The sequence below is a fragment of the Ranitomeya imitator genome, chromosome 2, assembly GCF_032444005.1.
Source record: "Ranitomeya imitator isolate aRanImi1 chromosome 2, aRanImi1.pri, whole genome shotgun sequence".
NCBI lineage: Eukaryota > Metazoa > Chordata > Amphibia > Anura > Dendrobatidae > Ranitomeya > Ranitomeya imitator.
Genome location: NC_091283.1, coordinates 287,174,981 through 287,198,006, shown reverse-complemented (window position 1 = coordinate 287,198,006; position 23,026 = coordinate 287,174,981). Strand labels below are relative to the sequence as shown.

The 23,026-nt window shown below is 42.1% G+C and overlaps 1 protein-coding gene across 2 annotated transcripts in view; it reads left to right on the top strand.

The window, feature by feature from the left end:
* The first annotated feature begins 1,455 nt into the window (after positions 1 to 1,455).
* The window catches only part of LOC138663204 (oocyte zinc finger protein XlCOF22-like), a 43,601-nt gene continuing 22,030 nt past the window's right edge, over positions 1,456 to 23,026 (top strand). The window contains exons 1-5 of one of the 2 annotated variants that reach the window (XM_069749364.1): positions 1,456 to 1,657; positions 1,787 to 1,966; positions 2,050 to 2,173; positions 2,257 to 2,354; positions 3,247 to 3,337. In XM_069749364.1, the coding sequence (XP_069605465.1) occupies positions 1,586 to 1,657; positions 1,787 to 1,966; positions 2,050 to 2,173; positions 2,257 to 2,354; positions 3,247 to 3,337 (565 nt within the window). In that variant the 5' untranslated portion in view covers positions 1,456 to 1,585. Of the gene's footprint in view, positions 1,967 to 2,049; positions 2,174 to 2,256; positions 2,355 to 3,246; positions 3,338 to 23,026 lie in introns of both variants that reach the window. The other variant, XM_069749363.1, reaches the window with a different exon arrangement.

Sequence of the window (23,026 nt, the reverse complement as noted above, 5' to 3'; positions counted from 1 at the left end):
AAAAAACAGGGTATTTAGTTGATACTTTTTTTGCAAAACAATGTATACTAAGCTGCTCCACCAATCGTCAAGGTATACCCATATAGAGCAGTCCTACCTAATGTATATAATCCCTATCTAATGTATTTAAAACCTGATCATCTGTATAGTACCTGTAAAAGCAGGCTTCAGAGAGGGAATTTTAATGTGGACATGCTGGATGGAACAGCTTTGATGCAAATGACCCATAAGGAGTGGTGGACTCCCTAGTCTTGTAGAAACAAGAGAACAATTACAGAACCAGAAACACATGGGCTACTTGCACAATGAACAAGTCTGTAGGAACCTGTTCACACACCACCAAGAAACTTAAAGACACAAAAGAGCACAGTGAGGTCAAAAATACTCTGTTGTAAAAAAAAATCACAGTAATAAACAAGTGCTAGTCAAAAGATGGAAAAAACAGGGTATTTAGTTGATACGTTTTTTGCAAAAAAAGTATACTAAGCTGCACAAAATGGTACCATCCACCTCACTGACTACCTCTGACAATTAATAAAATACAGCCTCATTCTTGGTGCAAATACTAATGAACCCAGGTTCCATGAGATATTTACCATACGATAGTTGGATAGGCAGGAGTGTATCATCCAAAACAGTAGCCCACTCGGTTGCTATGATGCCCATAAATTGAGAGGGCTCGGTGGGGTGTGGTATTGGTCACCCTCTCCTTCCCATCATCCCAATTTCAGCGATATCCTCATTCCCATGATGATGTTACCATTGAATAGAATAGTGAATCAGGGAGTCAAAAGCTCCTGATCCACCATTCAGCCTTCGCTTCTGAGTCTGAGACTCCATGCACTGCAGGCACAATAATGTCACTACATCACACGTGTAGTATGGAGCCTCAGTACTCACACCGCACAGACCAGAGCAGCACACCTCAGGAACCAGGTTGGCTGAGTACGGTGTAGTGTTTTTTTTTTTCAAATATCAGGAATTATGGGGGCATCATATTGAGAAGCTGTTGGGACTCTCATACTGAATGTGTGGCTGGGAGGGGCCATTATACTGGGGTTGTGGCGGACTGTAAATGCCTCCTTACTGAATGGGGGTTTTTACTTTGTGTAGCAGGTTGTGATGGCCATAATAAGAGATGAGCGAATATGTTCGGAAAATGATCGCCAAACATAAATTCGGCATGAATATGGTACATTCAGATTCATGATTGGTAACATGAGCATTTTTCTTAAGATCGAAAAAAGTCAGTAACATTCGCTAAAAGACATAATAGAAACCGGCAATACATGTGTCGCATTTTGTAAAATCACAGCCACCAATGTGGGAGACTGGGGTTCAAACCCTGGCTCTGCCCTGTTGGACATAATATACCAGTAGTGGTCCATAACACTATGGTACCTACCTCAATAAACATGAGAGTGACATGAACAAAGAGAGTCATGCCGGCTCAGACGATAAGATACGATGCACTTTATTGATCCCGAGGGAAATTTTGATATTACAGAAGCGTTACAAACAACATCCTCTCAGTGAAGATCTTCTATAAAAGAAAATATTCCTGATTTACCCATCAAAGATCGATATGGACAAAGAAAAGATGGCAGAAAAAATATTACACCTCACCCTAGAGATCCTCTTCCGTCTTACTGGAGAGGTGAGAGATTCTGATGACGTCACGTTACATCATTCTTATCTATGGGATTAACAGATGGACAGAACTGGAGAGGTGAGGACTCTGGAAATGTCTGTAGTGAGATTCATTTATGTGTCTCTCTATAACCAGGATTACACGGTAGTGAAGAAGACCTCTAGTGAGCACTGTCAGGACCCTGTGTCTGAGGGATGGGGAAGACACCTGAGTCCAATCACGGGGCCTCCACCTCACCCCTTGATCCACGAGGACATCAATGACCAGAAGATCCTAGAACTCACCTACAAGATGATTGAGCTGCTGACTGGAGAGGTGACAATGCTGGGAATGCTGGGTCATTATACAGTAACGCTATGAAGGGATCGGGGGGATGACAGTATCATTGTATGTGTCAGGTTCCTGTAAGGTGTCAGGATGTCGCTGTCTATTTCTCCATGGAGGAGTGGGAGTATTTAGAAGGACACAGAGATCTATACAAGAATGTCATAATGGAGGTTCCCCAGCCCCTCACATCACCAGGTATTAGACAGGACTAAATACACATGGCCTATAATTATCTGTATGTAAAGAATGAATTCAGTCCCTGTATGTGTTTCCTCCAGATCTATCCAGTAAGAGGACAGCACCAGAGAGATGTCCCCGTCCTCTTCTTCCACAGGACTGTAACCAAGAAGATCCCAATGCTCCTCGGGATCATCAGGTAGATGGAGAGAAGGTGTCAGGAGTTCTCCTGACTTGTGTTTTATCCACCAGTATTATATGTTTTATACACCCCCCCCCTAGTTAGCCCCCCTTATTGAGAATTTGGGTAAAAAATTATTCCATTTGTTAGATCTTTGTTAGATCCGGTTTGATCAACCAAAACTAACGTTAGATCTCCCCTACAAAATGAGATATTTACGATCTTTTTCAGGGGGGCTAACCCGTAGCTAACCCCCCTACTTTGAAATTTGCTGTTTTTTGGATGGATTCTGATAGATATTCATTAAATCCGGTTTGATCAGCAAAAATTAACGTTAGATCTCATTCCGTTCCCGAGATATTGGGTGTGTCAGGTGGGGGGTTAGCTACGGGTTAGCCCCCCTACTTTGAAATTTGCTGTTTTTTAGATGGATTCTGATAGATATTCGTTAGAACCGGTTTGATCAGCAAAAATTAACGTTAGATCTCCTTTCGTTCCCGAGATATTGGGTGTGTCAGGTGAGGGGTTAGCTAAGGGTTAGCCCCCCTACTTTGAAATTTGTCATTTTTTGGATGGATTCTGATAGATATTCGTTAGATCCGTTTGAGCAGCGGTTTTTGCTGATCAAACCGGATCTAATGAATATCTATCAGAATCCATCCAAAAAATGACAAATTTCAAAGTAGGGGGGCTAACCCATAGCTAACCCCTCACCTGACACCCCCAATATCTCGGGAACGAAAGGAGATCTAATGTTAATTTTTGCTGACCCAAATTCTCAATAAGGGGGGCTAACCCGGGGGTGGTGTTTTATACTTGTGTAATGATAACGGTGGAGATGGCAGGATTAGAGCTAATCTTAGATGTGACTTCTCCATCTTTTAGTGACTTTTATAATATTTGTTTTTAGGGTGAAGATCTGACCCATATTAATACTACAGAGACATATGTGAGGGGTGATGAGCGGTGTAAAGAGGAGATTCCTACATATGACTACCCAGGTGAGGAGTAACCACTAGATGCAGAGAAGTCACAGATTCTTCTCAGTCACCGGCTGTGGCTGCTTTATCGGAGGTGTAGTCCGGCCGTATTACTATGATCACCATTTTGCCTCTAGACCACAACATTCTCTTCCACCCAAAACTGTTCAAATGAACTATAGAACTTACAACCTGGAGGATCCACATACCCCTGGTATTAGTGTGAGGGTTATCCCTTAAAGCAGGGGTCCCCAACCTGTAGCTCGGGAGCCACATGTGGCTCGCGGTCCCTTGAATTGTGGCTCGCGACTGTCTGCCAGCTTGGTGCATTAACTCCATGTCTAGCAAACTGGTATGAAGAGAACATCTCAAAATGGTGAATTTTGTGAGTAGCCCCGCACAGAAGTGCAGATCTGGATGCGCATTTACTGGTCTTAGGGGTTTAGAGATGTTTTAGGTATGGTACACTAGAAGGTGGCACTACCTGTTAGAGGAGGTGCTCAAAGCTGGATGTGACAGTGTGTTTGGAGTCCTTGATGGGAGAATACAGAATGGGGGTATTGTGGGAACCCACGGGATCTCAGTTTACTGCTTTGGAGTGATTTATGTGCAAAGCTTTGGTTATTATACCTGTAATGGGGGCTTTGGTTGACACTACTTTTGAAGGGGGCGGGAGCTGGATGTGGCTCGCGACCCTCTCTCAGTGCTGAATGTGGCTCGCGACCCTCTCTCTTAGCTGAATGTGGCTCTCAAGGTCAGAAAGGTTGGGGACCACTGCCTTAAAGTGAAATCTATATGATTGCTTGTACCTGACCCAATATAGGCCAAGTACATGCTTAAAGAGTCACACCGAACACAGAGTTAGATGTATATTCCTTTCTCAGCAAAGGCTTGCACACAACTGAAGTTTATTCTCAAGACAAAGAGACAGGAAAAGGGTGTCACACAATCTTCTGAGTAACCAGTGTCAGTCTATGATAGGTCCATTTCAACTTCACTTCCATATATGGTATCCAGTATCTTAGCTTCTGCATTCCAAGGATTCCTTCCAGGGTGTTGTCTGAACACACAGACGCCATCTTGGTACACCATATCTGAACTGACTTATATAAGGTTTAATAATTGATTTCATTACTCATTCTCTCCTTCACATTAGAATATGCAGATCGTTACCTGCCCAGATCTATAAACTATAAAACCAAATGACAGAGTATATAGAATGTGCTGACAAGATAGAAAATCACTTGAAGAAAAATATTATGATGGGCCTGTAAGAGAAAGCGGAGGGTAATGATGCTGTTGGCTTCCTAGAATCCTGATATCTTATTGGATGAATCTACCTTCTCCCCCTTCTGTGCTGCTGAATGTGCTCATATGGTCCCTACAAGACCAGGTCCAGTCTTTCTGGACAAACTTCACTTTTATGATCGACAACATTAAATGTGCAGTGAGGCCAAGTGTGAATTTCTGTACAATAACAACAGTTTCCCTTTATCCTGACTTTTCAATTTGTATTAAAACTTCAAGGAGGATTGTGATAAACTACATAAAACACATCAAACCTGTGCCATGATATATCTCTGAGCTGTGTGTGGCTGATGGCTGTAATATACATTTATTCCCACCTGCAGGAGATGTGTTGGCTTGAGCCCTGGTTTCATGGATTCACTCCACATCATAAATTACATTATGTTTTTGATCCTAAGAAATTCAGATTACTGCACAAACTCTCCTGAAATGGGGAGCAATATTATTTTCTCTAATCTTCTGCTCAGGATTCATATTAGCTCCAATGGTCTGCCATGAATGAATGCAACTCCGGTTTACTGTTGTTTAATCCGTATTTGTAGTTTTCAGTTAATGAGATTCTCGTGCTCTGGGGCGGGGCTGTGGGCGGGGCTTTATGTGGTGCTGTGATTATATTCATCTGTATTGGCTTATGACAGGTTGCTGATCCGTCACTGACCTGCCCTCCATTTTTACATAATGCATATAATAGTGTTGATATTATTGCTGATAATGCCTATATTGTGGCTATTGGGAGGCTTAGAAAAAAAATTACATCCAGCAAAATGACACCAGTGGTGCCTGTCCAGTAGCATCTATCTCTTACATATAGATTCTACTGCTCAGGTGCCGCCATCACCGGTGTCATTTTGCTGGATTTTATTTTTTTTCTAAGCTTAAGCTTAGCACTATCTTCTCCATCTCACAAGGAATGCCTTTCTCATCTCCCTTTAACACCATTACATGGATCTGGACTTACACTGGGACCCCTAGGCTTGGACCATGGGGTTACCTGCTATTCTGTGGTATTACCGTATTTTTCTGACCATAAGACGCACTTTTTTTCCTCCAAATTTGAGAGGAAAGTGTGGGTGTGTCTTATGGTAGGGATGTAACGTAGGGAGGGGGCAGCAGCGAGTGGGATTGCACTGGGAGGCAGGAGGCAGAAAAATGTCCCTGCCGACTTCAGGAATCAGCGCTGGGGAAACCACATGGTCCCGATCATTAAAGTGCAGTGGGGTAGATGGCAAGTAAAATAGTCAGGTAGCTGGGTCAGAACCAGAAGGACAGAATACAGAATCAGAAGACACAAGAGTAGTCAGTAATCGGGCCTCAGACACAACAGTAAACAGATACACAAGCCGCAAGCTGAGCACAGAGGACTGAACCAGAGGAGAACAACGCTGTTTCTGGCAAATTCCGGCCATGTGCTTTGAGCTTTAGTAGGGTGTGGTACTTTACAATTGGCTGAAGTAGGGAACAGATTACTCCAGCTGGACAGCAGGAACAGATCCCAGAGGAGATTGGACACACCATATGCAGAAGCCCTAATATAATGAAATGGCAGAAAACCAGAATAGTCGAAATCCCCACAAAGTGATTCCATTTTATAAATTAATTCACTGAGGGTTATAATCTATACATATGTGGTCAAAATTGTTGGTACCACTCGTTTAATGACAGAAAAACACACGATGGTGACAGAAACAATTTGAATCTGACAAAAGTAATAAGAAATAAAAGATCTATGAAAATTATCAAATGAAAGTCAGACATTGCTTTTCAATCATGCTTCCGCAGAATTTAAAAAAAAAAAATAAAACTCATGAAATAGGCGTGGACAGAAATGATGGTACCCCTGAAAATAATGTGACAAAAGGGACGCGTTAAATCACAGTGTTCCCACTAACTAGCATCACAGGTGTCTACAATCTTGGAATCAGTGAATGGCCTGTATAGAGGGCTACAGATACTCACTTTGCTGTTTGGTGACATCATGTATATCACACTCAACATGGACCAGAGGAAGCGAAGGAAAGAGTTGTCTCAGGAGATTAGAAAGAAAATTGTAGACAAACCAGTTAAAGGTAAAAGTTATAAGACCATCTCCAAGCAGCTTGATGTTCCTGTGACTACAGTTGCGCATATTATTCAGAAATGTAAGATCCACGGGTCTGTAGCCAACCTCCCTGGACTTGGCCGCAGGAGGAAAATTGATGGCAAATCAAAGAGACGGATAATGCAAATTGTGACAAAAGAGCCTAGGAAAACTTCTAAACAGATTAAAGGTGAACTTCAAGCTCAAGGAACATCAGTGTCAGATCGCACGATCTGTCGTTGTATAAACCAAAGTGGACTTCATGGGAGATGACCAAGGAGGACACCATTGTTGAAAAAAAAGTCATAAAAAAGCCAGACTGGAATTTGCCAAACTACATGTTGACAAGCCACAAAGCTTCTGAGAGAGTGTCCTATTGGCAGATGAGACAAAAATAAAAGTTTTTGACAAAGCACATCAGCTCTATGTTCACAGATGGGAAAATGAAGCAAATCAAGAAAAGAACAATGTCCCTACTGTGAAACATGGAGGAGGCTTTGTTATGTTCTGTGGCTGCTTTGCTGCACCTGGCACAGGGTGTCTAGAATCTGTGCAGGGTACAATGGAATCTCAAAACTATCAAGGGATTCTAGAGAGAAATATGCTGCCCAGTGTCAGAAAGCTTGGTCTCAGGCTCAGGTCATAGGTCTTGCAACAGGATAATGACCCAAAACACACAGCTAAAAGCACCCAAGAATGGCTAAGAGGTAAACATTGGAGTATTCTGAAGTGGCCTTCTATGAGCCCTGACCTAAATCCTATTGACAAGCCTACAGCTTGCAGTGATCCTCAACCTACTGAACTCCCACACAACCAGCTCTACCCTTTCCTAGTGTATCATCACCCATCCCCTGCAGACTGTCAGCCGTCACAGGCAGGGTCTTTCCTCCTTATGTACCTGTATGCCTTGTTTTTTTCTCATGTTTAGGCTGGTTTCACATTTGCGTTTAAAAATGCAGCGTTTTAAACGCAAACGCATTTGGTGAAAAAACTCGTTTAAACGCGTTTAAAGGCTGCGTTTTTTAGACGCATACGTTTTTGCATGTTTTAATACAAACGCAGTGTTTTGACGCGTTTACATGCGTTTTTTCCTGCGTTTGCATTTCTGAAACGCATGATGAGAAGTGTGCGACAGCTGCCAATCATCAAAATCCACAAGAAAACCCACTATAAACAGAAATAGCTAGGGTTAGGGTTAGGATCCCTAGTAACCCTAGGGATCCTAACCCTAACCTTAACCCTAACCCAAACCCTAAGGGATCCTAACCCAACCCTTAAGGGATCCTAACCCAAACCCTAACCCAAACTCTAAGGGATCCTAACCCTAACCCAAACCCTAAGGGATCCTAACCCTAACCCTAAGGTACCCTAACCCTAAGGTACCCTAACCCTAAGGGATCCTAACCCAAACCCTAGGGATCCTAACCCAAACCCTAACCCAAACCCTAAGGGCTCCTAACCCTAACCCAAGCTTAAAAATGCATGCGTTTACAAATGACAGCAATACGTTTTTTTGCGGCAAAAAAACACATGTGTTTTTTGCGGCAAAAAAACGCTGCTAGAAATTACTATATGTTGCAGAAATGCATAGAAACGACGCATGCGTCGTCAAAATGCGGCAAACGCATGCAAAAAAACGCATGCGTTTTTAATGTTAAGTATAGGGAAAAAAAAGCATGCGTTTTTTTGCGCTAAAACGCAGCGGCAAAAAACGCAAATATGAAACCAGCCTTAATTGTATTTGTTTATATTTGCCCCTTTTCACGTGTAAAGTGCCATGGAATAAATGGCGCTATAAAAATGTATAATAATAATAATAAAATTGAGCATCTTTGGAAAGAGCTGAAACATGCCGTCTGGAAAAGGCAACCTTCAGACATGAGACAACTGGTGCAGTTTGCTCTTGAGGAGTGCGCCAAAATACCTATCGAGAGGTGCAGAAGTCTCATTGACAGTTACAGGAATCGTTTGATTGCAGTGATTGCCTCAAAAAGTTGTGCAGCAAAATATTACCCCTTTCGCGCCAGATCCTGTTTTTGCCTACGTGACCGGGCCAATTTTTTCAGTTCTGAACAGTGTCACTTTTTGAGGTCATAACTAAAACGCTTCACGAATCCTGGTGATACTGACATAGCTTTCTTGTGACATATTGTACTTTATGATAGGGGTAAAATTTCTTTGATATAACTTGTGTTTATTTGTAAAAAAAATGGAAATATGGTGAAAATTTTGAAAATTTTGCCATTTTAAAAATTTAAATTTTTATGCTTTTAAATCAGAGAGTCATATCGCACAAAATAGTTAATAAATAACATTTTCCAAATGTCTACTTTACATCAGCACAATTTTGGAAACAAATTTTTTTTGTTAGGAAAGTATAAGGGTTAAAAGTTGACCAGCGATTTCTCATTTTTACAACAAAATTTACAAAACCATTTTTTTAGGGAGCACCTCACATTTGAAGTGAGTTTGGGGGGTCAATATGACAGAAAATACCCAAAGGTGATACCCTTCTAAAAACTGCACCCCTCAAGGTGCGCAAAACCACATTCATGAAGTTTATTAACCCTTCAGGTGCTTCACAGGAATGAATGGAAAGTGGAAGGAAAAAATAAACATTTACTTTTCTTTCACAAAAATTTTCCTTTAGACCTATTTTTTTTTACTTTTCAAGGGTAACAGGAGAAAATGGACTACACATTTTGTTTTTCCATTTCTCCTGAGCATGCCGATACCACACATGTGGGGAAATCTACTGTTTAGGTGCACGGCAGGGCTTGGAAGGGAATGTGCACCATTTGACTTTTTGAATGTACGGTGTGACTAATAATAAAAAATAACTTTTAATAAATATACACTAAAAAGTTGGTATGACCAACTATGTACGAACATAGAAGACTCAACAAGGAAAAAATTCCCAAAATAAGGGAATAACACAATAAACCAATCCCCGAGAACTATTGATTCACATGCATGTGTCAGTCTCTAAAGGGAAAGAAGCCGGAGCACAAAATACACTCCTTGTAGGGGGAGTACATGAAAGCATACATATATCACATATCTGATGCATATGTTGCAGATCACATGTTACCTGTCTCCACCTGTCACATGAAGATGCAGTAGGTGCGATCAGAAAAAATTTAATAATTGGAACGGGCTCACCTCATATTTTCTTATTATTGTGGGTGAGACCTTTCATAAATCCAGCATCCGGAAGGGTGGGCCTACAGTTCCGGCCGCACTTCTTACCCATCCACGCTGTTTCGACAGATATGTAAAACCCCAGAAGACAGAAACATATTTCCCATACACCAACATATAATAATGCCTTCAAAGAACTGACCAAAATTTACAAGAACCAAATCTGTAGTTGGTGGGAGGTACAAAGCCTTGAGAATTATATTAAGGCGGGTATAGTTCCCCGCCATTTGAGAATCACACTCCAACCTGGCTTCAGATATAAAAACTCGAGTTTGAGTGAACAGTGGGAGAGGGAAGCCACTGCGAGTTCCCTGAGGTTCATGAACCTTCTCCTGGAGGAAGAGAAAAAAACGTTAATAAATCTGAATGAAAGTCTCAGAGAACAAATAAATATTACTAAAAAGTTCTCTGCTGAACCAGACTTTGCCTCCAAGGAGACAGTTCTACAAAATTCCGTGGAAAGATACCAGTTCCACCTAAAAGAGAGGAAGCACCGGAACTTTGTGAGAGACTTGCAAGAGTTTAAGGATAACAAGGCATATCAACTCCCACCAAACAGACAACCAGTTAGGACATTTGAAACTGACATATCTTCCACAGACACTGATTTATCTGACTCGGATACACGTCCCCGAAATACGAAAGGCAAACACAGGGGCAGGGGTAATCAAAGAGGACGGTCCAATGATAGACCGGGGGGGGCTCGTTTTTTAGACCGAGATTAATTCCTGAGGAACCGGTCCAATCCCAACGGGAATTAACCCAACCCCCAGCCCCACAAGTGATTAACCTCTCTACTAGGAATCTTAATGATTTGGAAGTTGGGGTTTTGAACAAAGGTTTAAATTTCATACCTACTTCCAATTTCCAGACTTTTGAGTGTGTGAAGGACTTGCACCTTTTCACAAGAAAACTGAGGTGGAAAAAGTTTTTCATAAGAGAGGATAAGAGGACGTGTAGAGATATGGACATACCGGATACTTTATTAGCAGATGTCAGATTCCTGTATAATTTGGCAGATTCTATTCCAGAAAATACGGGGAAAGGCCCATTTACTAAACTTAAAAGTAAGAGCAAAAAATTGCCTCCAATACAGGGTGACCGATCGGCAATTGACATCTTTGAGGAGCTGGTGACCAGGGACTTGGAAGATCTAGAAAAGGAGCCAACGAGGGGTAATTACAATCTTTCTAAAAATGAAATGGAAACTTTAAAGGGCATAGAGAAGGACCCAAAGATCGTAATTAAACCCTCGGATAAAGGGGGAAATACTGTGGTCATGAACCATGAGGATTATGTGGGTATGTGTGAAAAGATCCTTAGGGACCCAGAAAACTATGAAAAGCTCTCCTCCAATCCCACCGTTATTTACAAAAAACAGCTTAAAATGATTCTAGATGGAGGATTGAATAACGATTTGATTGATAAAAATGAATTTGAGTACCTATTTCCCCAGTACCCAGTAATGGCAACTTTCTATTGCCTTCCAAAGGTCCCTCTTAGGGGGAGACCCATAGTCTCAGGAATCAATAGTCTCTGCCATCATGTTGGAATCTACCTAGACGAGGTCCTTAAAACGTATGTCACATCATTGAATTCATATACTAGGGACTCAATGGACCTATTGAGAAAAATAGAGGGATTGACTCTTGAACCAGAGTCCCTCCTCTGCAGCATTGATATAGAGGCACTCTACTCGTCCATAAGACACAGGGACGGCTTGAGAGCAGTAGAGTACTTCATCAGAAGTAGGGGTCAACAATTTTTTGGACACAATAGATTCATTCTGGACTTGTTGGAATTTTGCCTAACAAAAATTTTTTTTCTATTCAATGGCTCCACCTACCAGCAGCTCAGGGGCACCGCGATGGGTAATTCCTGTGCGCCCGCTTACGCGAACTTGCTCCTGGGCTGGTGGGAGGAAACTGAGGTCTTTTGGGACCCCTTTGCAGAGGAACAGGCTAATATAGCCTTTTGGTCCCGTTATATAGATGACGTTCTGTTAATTTGGAACGGGGACAGTGAAACTCTGACTAACTTTGTGGCAAAATTGAATAACAACCAATTGGGACTTTCCTTCACTTTTGAGTATCATAGAGAAGAATTATCTTTTCTAGATCTTTGCATCCAAAAAAGACCAGATGGACATCTGGATACGAGGACCTACAGAAAGCCTACCTCAACTAATGCCCTCCTCAGGTGGGACAGTCACCACCCGGTACCCCTGAAGAGGGGGATTCCTAAAGGCCAATACCTTAGAGCAAGACGCAACTGCTCCTCTGATGAGGAATTTAAGAGACAGGCAGATGACTTACAAACACGGTTTCTGGCCAGGGGTTATCCTAATGGTATCCTGAGGAGGGCATATAATGAGGTGAAGGAAGTCAATAGGGATGGTCTTTTGGTGCCAGCTCCAAAGAGAGAGGAAATGCCGATTTGCAGATTCATCACTACTTATAACAATGGTCCGTTTTGAACATGGATGGGGACATTGGAGAGATGGTGGGGGATTCCCCCCAAATTACTTTTAAAAAAGGTAGATCTGTTGGAGACAGACTTGTACACAGTCACTACTCCCCACCAGTGAAGGATACATGGCTCCCTAATCCACCCAAGGGTTGCCATAAATGTAGTGGGTGTATAGCATGTCCGGCACTCACAGTAGGATCAAGATTCCGGAGTAGAGTGACCGGGAAAGAATATGAAATCTACCACTTCATCAATTGTAGGTCCAGGGGAGTAATTTACAGAGCAGTTTGTGTATGTGGCCTAGAATATATTGGCAAGACAATACGTGAATTCAGGAGACGTGTAGGGGAACATCTGAGAGATATTGCTCTGAATAGAGACACACCCCTGGCTAGACATACAGTGGGGCAAAAAAGTATTTAGTCAGTGAGCAATAGTGCAAGTTCCACCACTTAAAAAGATGAGAGGCGTCTGCAATTTACATCATAGGTAGACCTCAACTATGGGAGACAAACTGAGAAAAAAAAATCCAGAAAATCACATTGTCTGTTTTTTTAACATTTTATTTGCATATTATGGTGGAAAATAAGTATTTGGTCAGAAACAAACAATCAAGATTTCTGGCTCTCACAGACCTGTAACTTCTTCTTTAAGAGTCTCCTCTTTCCTCCACTCATTACCTGTAGTAATGGCACCTGTTTAAACTTGTTATCAGTATAAAAAGACACCTGTGCACACCCTCAAACAGTCTGACTCCAAACTCCACTATGGTGAAGACCAAAGAGCTGTAAAAGGACACCAGAAACAAAATTGTAGCCCTGCACCAGGCTGGGAAGACTGAATCTGCAATAGCCAACCAGCTTGGAGTGAAGAAATCAACAGTGGGAGCAATAATTAGAAAATGGAAGACATACAAGACCACTGATAATCTCCCTCGATCTGGGGCTCCACGCAAAATCCCACCCCGTGGGGTCAGAATGATCACAAGAACGGTGAGCAAAAATCCGAGAACCACGCGGGGGGACCTAGTGAATGAACTGCAGAGAGCTGGGACCAATGTAACAAGGCCTACCATAAGTAACACACTACGCCACCATGGACTCAGATCCTGCAGTGCCAGACGTGTCCCACTGCTTAAGCCAGTACATGTCCGGGCCCGTCTGAAGTTTGCTAGAGAGCATTTGGATAATCCAGAGGAGTTTTGGGAGAATGTCCTATGGTCTGATGAAACCAAACTGGAAGTGTTTGGTAGAAACACAACTTGTCGTGTTTGGAGGAAAAAGAATACTGAGTTGCATCCATCAAACACCATACCTACTGTAAAGCATGGTGGTGGAAACATCATGCTTTGGGGCTGTTTCTCTGCAAAGGGGCCAGGATGACTGATCCGGGTACATGAAAGAATGAATGGGGCCATGTATCGTGAGATTTTGAGTGCAAACCTCCTTCCATCAGCAAGGGCATTGAAGATGAAACGTGGCTGGGTCTTTCAACATGACAATGATCCAAAGCACACCGCCAGGGCAACGAAGGAGTGGCTTCGTAAGAAGCATTTCAAGGTCCTGGAGTGGCCTAGCCAGTCTCCAGATCTCAACCCTATAGAAAACCTTTGGAGGGAGTTGAAAGTCCGTGTTGCCAAGCGAAAAGCCAAAAACATCACTGCTCTAGAGGAGATCTGCATGGAGGAATGGGCCAACATACCAACAACAGTGTGTGGCAACCTTGTGAAGACTTACAGAAAACGTTTGACCTCTGTCATTGCCAACAAAGGATATATTACAAAGTATTGAGATGAAATTTTGTTTCTGACCAAATACTTATTTTCCAACATAATATGCAAATAAAATGTTAAAAAAACAGACAATGTGATTTTCTGGATTTTTTTTTCTCAGTTTGTCTCCCATAGTTGAGGTCTACCTATGATGTAAATTACAGACGCCTCTCATCTTTTTAAGTGGTGGAACTTGCACTATTGCTGACTGACTAAATACTTTTTTGCCCCACTGTATCAACGTTGAACACAATGGGGATAGTCGAGGACTTAGGTTCATGAGGATTGACAGGATTGGTGCACCGAAGAGGGGAGGAAACTGGGACCAGATGCTATTACAATGCGAGACAAGATGGATCTTCCGTTTACGAACACAAACACCGGAAGGCCTGAATGAAATTCTTACATACAGCTGTTTCCTGTAAAGCGAATACAAATAAACATGATAGGGATACTTTTCTTCCTTCATCCCCTTTTTCTCACATTAGGGTTTAATAGGATCACTAGCAGGGACAGCCGTCGTCGAATGGGGGCGCCATTCTTGCGTTCTTACTATCCTAGGGTGCCAACCTCCATTGCCAGGCAGGTACGGGTAGGAGTCGTTTAGGGATACGGGGGATATACACAACCCTATCTCTCTACCTATGTTTTTTCAAGGTGCACCTCTCCCTTAATCCCCCGGCGTTTCTCCGATGCCATCCATCCATGTATAAGTATTCATAACAAAAATTCCTTTTTTACTTATTACATTTATGTTATTAATCAATCGATTAAAGTAGTGTATGGGCCTATTACCTCACTGACCCCTGACTGCGGTCTCTTCCCAGTTTGCTGGAGATAACCAGCATGTGTCCATGATTGCGATCCTCCCTTCTGCGCTTTAAGGTTATAATAGGATCGGTGACATGATTTTGATTTTTTACCCTGTACAAATGGTGTAACGTGGCTTAGCGTGTCTTACAACCATGGAGGGGTTAATACCGTTTTGTTTTGAGCGCTGCATCTGAACTTACAGGAGGCAGATGCGGCGCGATTCCAAGACTCCAGAAAGTGGCATGCAGCATGTACGCCTGGACTTGAGGTTACGGTCGGGCGTCATGCTGTTATGACAACTGGACAGGGGCGGGGCACCATTGGTGACACACATAGCCCCATGGTTTGCATTAAGATACAGATTAAGCACGCTACTATAGCAACCCTGACTAATACACGCCGCCGGAAATCATGCGGGGAGGCGGAACATAATACAACCCTAAGGGTTGCAATATGAGTGGACAGCGCGCTACCTTAGCAACCTGACGAGCACGCGCCGCCGGAAGTGACGCGTGCGGTCCAGGATGTGCGTTCCACACGGGACGCATTGCACTGACGTCACATCACCCAGCCTAGGTAATTCCGTGCGGGTTATTTAAGCAAGCGCAACGCTGAGGCGCAGCGATTGCCGGTATACCCCTATGCTGTGGATCCCCCACGGAGCTGGAGGGATGCAGCCTTATCTTTCCCCTGATGAGTGAATTAACATGGGAAATATGTTTCTGTCTTCTGGGGTTTTACATATCTGTCGAAACAGCGTGGATGGGTAAGAAGTGCGGCCGGAACTGTAAGCCCACCCTTCCGGATGCTGGATTTACGAAAGGTCTCACCCACAATAATAAGAAAATATGAGGTGAGCCCGTTCCAATTATTAAATTTTTTCTGATCGCACCTACTGCATCTTCATGTGACAGGTAACATGTGATCTGCAACATATGCATCAGATATGTGATATATGTATGCTTTCATGTACTCCCCCTACAAGGAGTGTATTTTGTGCTCCGGCTTCTTTCCCTTTAGAGACTGACACATGCATGTGAATCAATAGTTCTCGGGGATTGGTTTATTGTGTTATTCCCTTATTTTGGGAATTTTTTCCTTGTTGAGTCTTCTATGTTCGTACATAGTTGGTCATACCAACTTTTTAGTGTATATTTATTAAAAGTTATTTTTTATTATTAGTCACACCGTGCTTTAGACATTATATTAGACTGGTGCATATCACATCTTGAGTTAAGACTTTTTGAATGTAGAATATGCTGGAATAATTAGCGGTTGCCATGTCGCATTTGGAGACATCTCTGGGGAATCTTTCTTGTTTCAGTTGCTGGAAGGAGTGCAATAAAATGCCGCTCAATGAGTCTTCTGACATCTTCAGATTCTAAAGGATTGGCGGGGACAAAATTTTCAAAAACAAGATTTTCAATTACCTTTTCCTGATAATCAAGGAAAGTCTGCATTTCCGCCTTTTTTGTATGACACAAAATAATTATATGTGGCCACCTGAAACAAATAAATGACTAACTTTTTATACCAGGTGTATGATTTTCTTGATAACTGGTATGGCTGTAGAACCTGATCTGCAAGGTCCACACCCCCCATATATTTGTTGTTGTCAATGGCAGACACAGGTTTTGGAGTAGTGGATCCCTGTTGGTCTGCAGTGGCCCTCGTGGCATCTGTGTGGATCGAGCTCAGGATAAAAATATCTGTGTTATCCTTGTACTTAGGGGCAAGCAGCTCTCCATTGCGTAAAGCCCCCCTGACTGCCCCTTTCAGAACTTTTTGTTGACCAATGATTGTGGAAACCCCTGATGGTTTTTGCGAATGGTCCCACAAGCCTCTATGTTATGTTCAACCAGACTTTTAAATGGGGGTATGCTGGTGTAGTACTTGTCAACATAAAGATTGTAGCCATTTTGCTAAAGATGTCCCCAGATAAGTAGGGCATACTGGTGGGTTTAGTTGACTATCTTTCCCCTCATAAATGCAAAAAGCTGATGTGTATCCGGTTGAACTCTTGCACATTTTATAGAGCTTTATTCCGAATCTTGCCCTCTTAGAAGGAATAAATTGCTTGAGGTGCAGTCTTACTTTGAATTTTACAAGGGACTCATCAATGGAAATGTTGTTTTTGTTGGGGTGTAGAGCTTTAAAGAACTTTTCTGTCAAGTTTTTGATGATGGGTCTAATTTTGAATAGTTTGTCATGTTCTGGGGCATCTCTGCCACTCATTTGACTATTGTCGTTAAAATGACAAAATCTCATGAGCATTTCTTAACGGGTCCTAGGAAGAACAGCAGTAAATCTATAGGTGGCTTGAACAGGGCAGTTGGACCAATAGGGCCGAATGCTCGTTTTTTTAACAAGCCCCATAGCGAATGTAAGTCCTAAAAAAAAAATTATTTCTTGGACATTAGTTGGTGTCCATAAATTTGACCTAGCATAATAGGATCGTGGATTCTGGCTGAATAATGGGGACGTGTATAAATTTGCTTGTAGGACAATATTCTCTAGCAAGCTATCTGTAAGAAACAAATGTAAAAAATTAACTGTCCAAAATTTTCCACCTCCACATTTATATCAGGAATAGCATTAAAATTTGGGTTGACTGGAGTAGCTGAATCCGAAGCCTCCCATCTGGGAAATGCTACATCAAGAGGCAAAGCCCCTTGTACATTGGTGTTCACCAATTCATGAGCACTAGGGACAGCGCTAGTACTGGGCATTGTTCCCTGAGTTGGAGACATTTCTCCAGAAGCACTATTTGTCCTTCTTGTTGTACTGGCCCTTGTGTGTGAGGATGGACCAGAATCACTGCTCATTTCTGAGCTATCACTGTCGCTGCTACTAAAGCCCTTGAAATCCACATTGCCATTTGACACTGCACTTTCTTCACTGTCAGAAAATAAAAGTGCATAAGTCTCCTCTGCACTATAATACTGACGAGCCATTTTTTTTTTCTGGAAATAGAAAACTCAGACGTGACTGACGTGGCCAAATTATTGGGGAGACAATTGAGAAAATTCTTTAGCCTAACCCTAACTTTAGCCTAACAATAACCCTAACTTTAGCCTAATAATAACCCTAACTTTATCCTAACAGCAACCCTAACTTTAGCCTAACAATAACCCTAACTTTAGCCTAACAGCAACCCTAACTTTATCCTAACAGCAACCCTAACTTTAGCCTAACAGCAGCCCTAACTGTAGCCTAACAGTAACCCTAACTTTAGCCCCAACACTAACCCTAACTATAGCACTAACCCTAATCTTTTTTGTTTTACTTTATAACAAGATCGCTGACTGAGACAGTTGTTGCCAGCAGCACTTGTAACACTGTTTCTCCTCTAATCTCTCACTGACAGGAGATCTGAGGAGAAACAGCGTTTTTATGAGGCAGATCGCCTGGGAAAGTTCGTTGCTACAACAAACTTTCCTAGTGATTTGTCTCATTGGCTGGTGTGACGCTGACGTCATCAGGACCTGAACCAATCAGGTCTCGATGAGGTCGGGGTCACAGTAAGTGTTGTGCGCCGGAATCCCTTTGTTATAAGGTACGTGGGGGTCCCGATGAGCACAAAACCGCCGACTGTAGACAAACGTCGGCGCTGCACAAAGCCCTGCTAGTGCCGACGTTTATCGACTGTTGACGGTCACGAAGTGGTTAAGTTAAGGGTACCATCATTTCTGTCCAGGCCTATTTCAGAAGTTTTATTTTTTAAAATTTTCTGCGGAAGCATGGTTGAAAGGCAATGGGTGACTTTCATTTGTTCATTTATAGATTTTTGATTACTTTTGTCAGATTCAAGTTATTTCTGGGATCATTGTGTTTTTTTCTGTCATTAAAAGAGGGGTACCACGTGTGCAACAGGAATTAATATTGTTACTCCCCAGCCACTTTCCGGAAATTCACACGCAGTGGATGTTTGAGAGTGAAAATTACACATTTGCCATTTTATTACCCAGCACATTGTGCCCAGATTGTACTCTAGGAGACACACACCGCAAATTAAGTGGTTTCTTCTCACTATATAATATTGCTAAATACAGGGATCCTAAATGTTGTTTGATCACACTGCAAGACTCAGAAGTGAGAGCGTATTTTGCTGGATTGGTTTATAGAAACTCTGTTGCTTTACAACAGCCTATGAGCCACTAATAGTGTGGGAACCTCTGTTTTTCCATTGACAGATGATGGACCTGAGTGGGGACTTGTTTTTTGTGAGATGAGAATTGGTATTATTTTCACCTACATAGTATTGATTGGTTTCTTTTTATTCGATATTTGGGAGGCAGAATGAACAAACAGTTGAACATCATGCACTACTGGTTCATTCAACAATGTTTTCTAATATATACACCTATACACAAAAGGCTTAAGCAGTGGCGCTTCCCACAACAATACATAGTAACATAGTAACATAGTTAGTAAGGCCGAAAAAAGACATTTGTCCATCCAGTTCAGCCTATATTCCATCATAATAAATCCCCAGATCTACGTCCTTCTACAGAACCTAATAATTGTATGATACAATATTGTTCTGCTCCAGGAAGACATCCAGGCCTCTCTTGAACCCCTCGACTGAGTTCGCCATCACCACCTCCTCAGGCAAGCAATTCCAGATTCTCACTGCCCTAACAGTAAAGAATCCTCTTCTATGTTGGTGGAAAAACCTTCTCTCCTCCAGACGCAAAGAATGCCCCCTTGTGCCCGTCACCTTCCTTGGTATAAACAGATCCTCAGCGAGATATTTGTATTGTCCCCTTATATACTTATACATGGTTATTAGATCGCCCCTCAGTCGTCTTTTTTCTAGACTAAATAATCCTAATTTCGCTAATCTATCTGGGTATTGTAGTTCTCCCATCCCCTTTATTAATTTTGTTGCCCTCCTTTGTACTCTCTCTAGTTCCATTATATCCTTCCTGAGCACCGGTGCCCAAAACTGGACACAGTACTCCATGTGCGGTCTAACTAGGGATTTGTACAGAGGCAGTATAATGCTCTCATCATGTGTATCCAGACCTCTTTTAATGCACCCCATGATCCTGTTTGCCTTGGCAGCTGCTGCCTGGCACTGGCTGCTCCAGGTAAGTTTATCATTAACTAGGATCCCCAAGTCCTTCTCCCTGTCAGATTTACCCAGTGGTTTCCCGTTCAGTGTGTAATGGTGATATTGATTCCCTCTTCCCATGTGTATAACCTTACATTTATCATTGTTAAACCTCATCTGCCACCTTTCAGCCCAAGTTTCCAACTTATCCAGATCCATCTGTAGCAGAATACTATCTTCTCTTGTATTAACTGCTTTACATAGTTTTGTATCATCTGCAAATATCGATATTTTACTGTGTAAACCTTCTACCAGATCATTAATGAATATGTTGAAGAGAACAGGTCCCAATACTGACCCCTGCGGTACCCCACTGGTCACAGCGACCCAGTTAGAGACTATACCATTTATAACCACCCTCTGCTTTCTATCACTAAGCCAGTTACTAACCCATTTACAAACATTTTCCCCCAGACCAAGCATTCTCATTTTGTGTACCAACCTCTTGTGCGGCACGGTATCAAACGCTTTGGAAAAATCGAGATATACCACGTCCAATGACTCACCGTGGTCCAGTCTATAGCTTACCTCTTCATAGAAACTGATTAGATTGGTTTGACAGGAGCGATTTCTCATAAACCCATGCTGATATGGAGTTAAACAGTTATTCTCATTGAGATAATCCAGAATAACATCCCTCAGAAACCCTTCAAATATTTTACCAACAATAGAGGTTAGACTTACTGGCCTATAATTTCCAGGTTCACTTTTAGAGCCCTTTTTGAATATTGGCACCACATTTGCTATGCGCCAGTCCTGCGGAACAGACCCTGTCGCTATAGAGTCACTAAAAATAAGAAATAATGGTTTATCTATTACATTACTTAGTTCTCTTAGTACTCGTGGGTGTATGCCATCCGGACCTGGAGATTTATCTATTTTAATCTTATTTAGCCGGTTTCGCACCTCTTCTTGGGTTAGATTGGTGACTCTTAATATAGGGTTTTCATTGTTTCTTGGGATTTCACCTAGCATTTCATTTTCCACCGTGAATACCGTGGAGAAGAAGGTGTTTAATATGTTAGCTTTTTCCTCGTCATCTACAACCATTCTTTCCTCACTATTTTTTAAGGGGCCTACATTTTCAGTTTTTATTCTTTTACTATTGATATAGTTGAAGAACAGTTTGGGATTAGTTTTACTCTCCTTAGCAATGTGCTTCTCTGTTTCCTTTTCGGCAGCTTTAATTAGTTTTTTAGATAAAGTATTTTTCTCCCTATAGTTTTTTAGAGCTTCAATGGTGCCATCCTGCTTTAGTAGTGCAAATGCTTTCTTTTTACTGTTAATTGCCTGTCTTACTTCTTTGTTTAGCCACATTGGGTTTTTCCTATTTCTAGTCCTTTTATTCCCACAAGGTATAAACCGCTTACACTGCCTATTTAGGATGTTCTTAAACATTTCCCATTTATTATCTGTATTCTTATTTCTGAGGATATTGTCCCAGTCTACCAGATTAAGGGCATCTCTAAGCTGGTCAAACTTTGCCTTCCTAAAGTTCAGTGTTTTTGTGACTCCCTGACAAGTCCCCCTAGTGAAAGACAGGTGAAACTGTACAATATTGTGGTCGCTATTTCCTAGATGCCCAACCACCTGCAGATTTGTTATTCTGTCAGGTCTATTAGATAGTATTAGGTCTAAAAGTGCTGCTCCTCTGGTTGGATTCTGCACCAATTGTGAAAGATAATTTTTCTTGGTTATTAGCAGAAACCTGTTGCCTTTATGGGTTTCACAGGTTTCTGTTTCCCAGTTAATATCCGGGTAGTTAAAGTCCCCCATAACCAGGACCTCATTATGGGTTGCAGCTTCATCTATCTGCTTTAGAAGTAGACTTTCCATAGTTTCTGTTATATTTGGGGGTTTGTAACAGACCCCAATGAGAATTTTGTTACCATTTTTCCTTCCATGAATTTCAACCCATATGGACTCGACATCCTCATTTCCTTCGCTAATATCCTCCCTTAAAGTGGACTTTAGACAAGACTTTACATAGAGACAAACCCCTCCTCCTCTCCGATTTTTACGATCCTTTCTAAACAGACTGTAACCCTGTAAGTTAACTGCCCAGTCATAGCTTTCATCTAACCATGTCTTGGTTATTCCCACTATGTCAAAGTTACCTGTAGATATTTCTGCTTCTAGTTCTTCCATCTTGTTTGTCAGGCTTCTGGCGTTTGCGAGCATGCAGTTTAGAGGATTTTGTTTTGTTCCAATCTCCTCACTGTGGATTGTTTTAGAAATGTTCTTACCTCCCTTCTGAGTATGTTTTCCTGGGTCGTCTTTGTTCGAGTCTAATGTTTTTCTTCCCGTCCCCTCTTCTTCTAGTTTAACGCCCTCCTGATGAGTGTAGCGAGTCTTCTGGCGAATGTGTGTTTCCCAGGTTTGTTGAGGTGTAGTCCGTCTCTGGCGAGGAGTCCATCGTACAAGTAATTCACACCGTGGTCCAGGAATCCGAATCCTTGTTGTCTGCACCATCGTCTTAGCCAGTTGTTTGCATCAAGGATCCTGTTCCATCTCCTGGTGCCATGCCCATCTACTGGAAGGATAGAAGAAAAAACTACCTGTGCATCCAGTTCCTTTACTTTCTTCCCCAACTCTTCAAAGTCATTGCAGATTGTCGGTAGGTCCTTCCTTGCCGTGTCATTGGTGCCAACATGTATCAGAAGAAATGGGTGGACGTCCTTGGAGCTGAAGAGCTTTGGTATCCTATCGGTCACATCCTTGATCATCGCACCTGGAAGGCAGCATACTTCTCTTGCAGTTATGTCCGGTCTGCAGATGGCTGCTTCTGTGCCTCTCAGTAGTGAGTCTCCCACCACCACCACTCTTCGTTGCTTCTTGGCTGTACTTTTTGCTGTCACTTGTTGCTGTGTGCCCTTTTCTTTTTTGCTTGCTGGTATTGCTTCATTCTTAGGTGTGCCATCTTCATCCTCTACAAAGATTTGACATCGGTTCTTC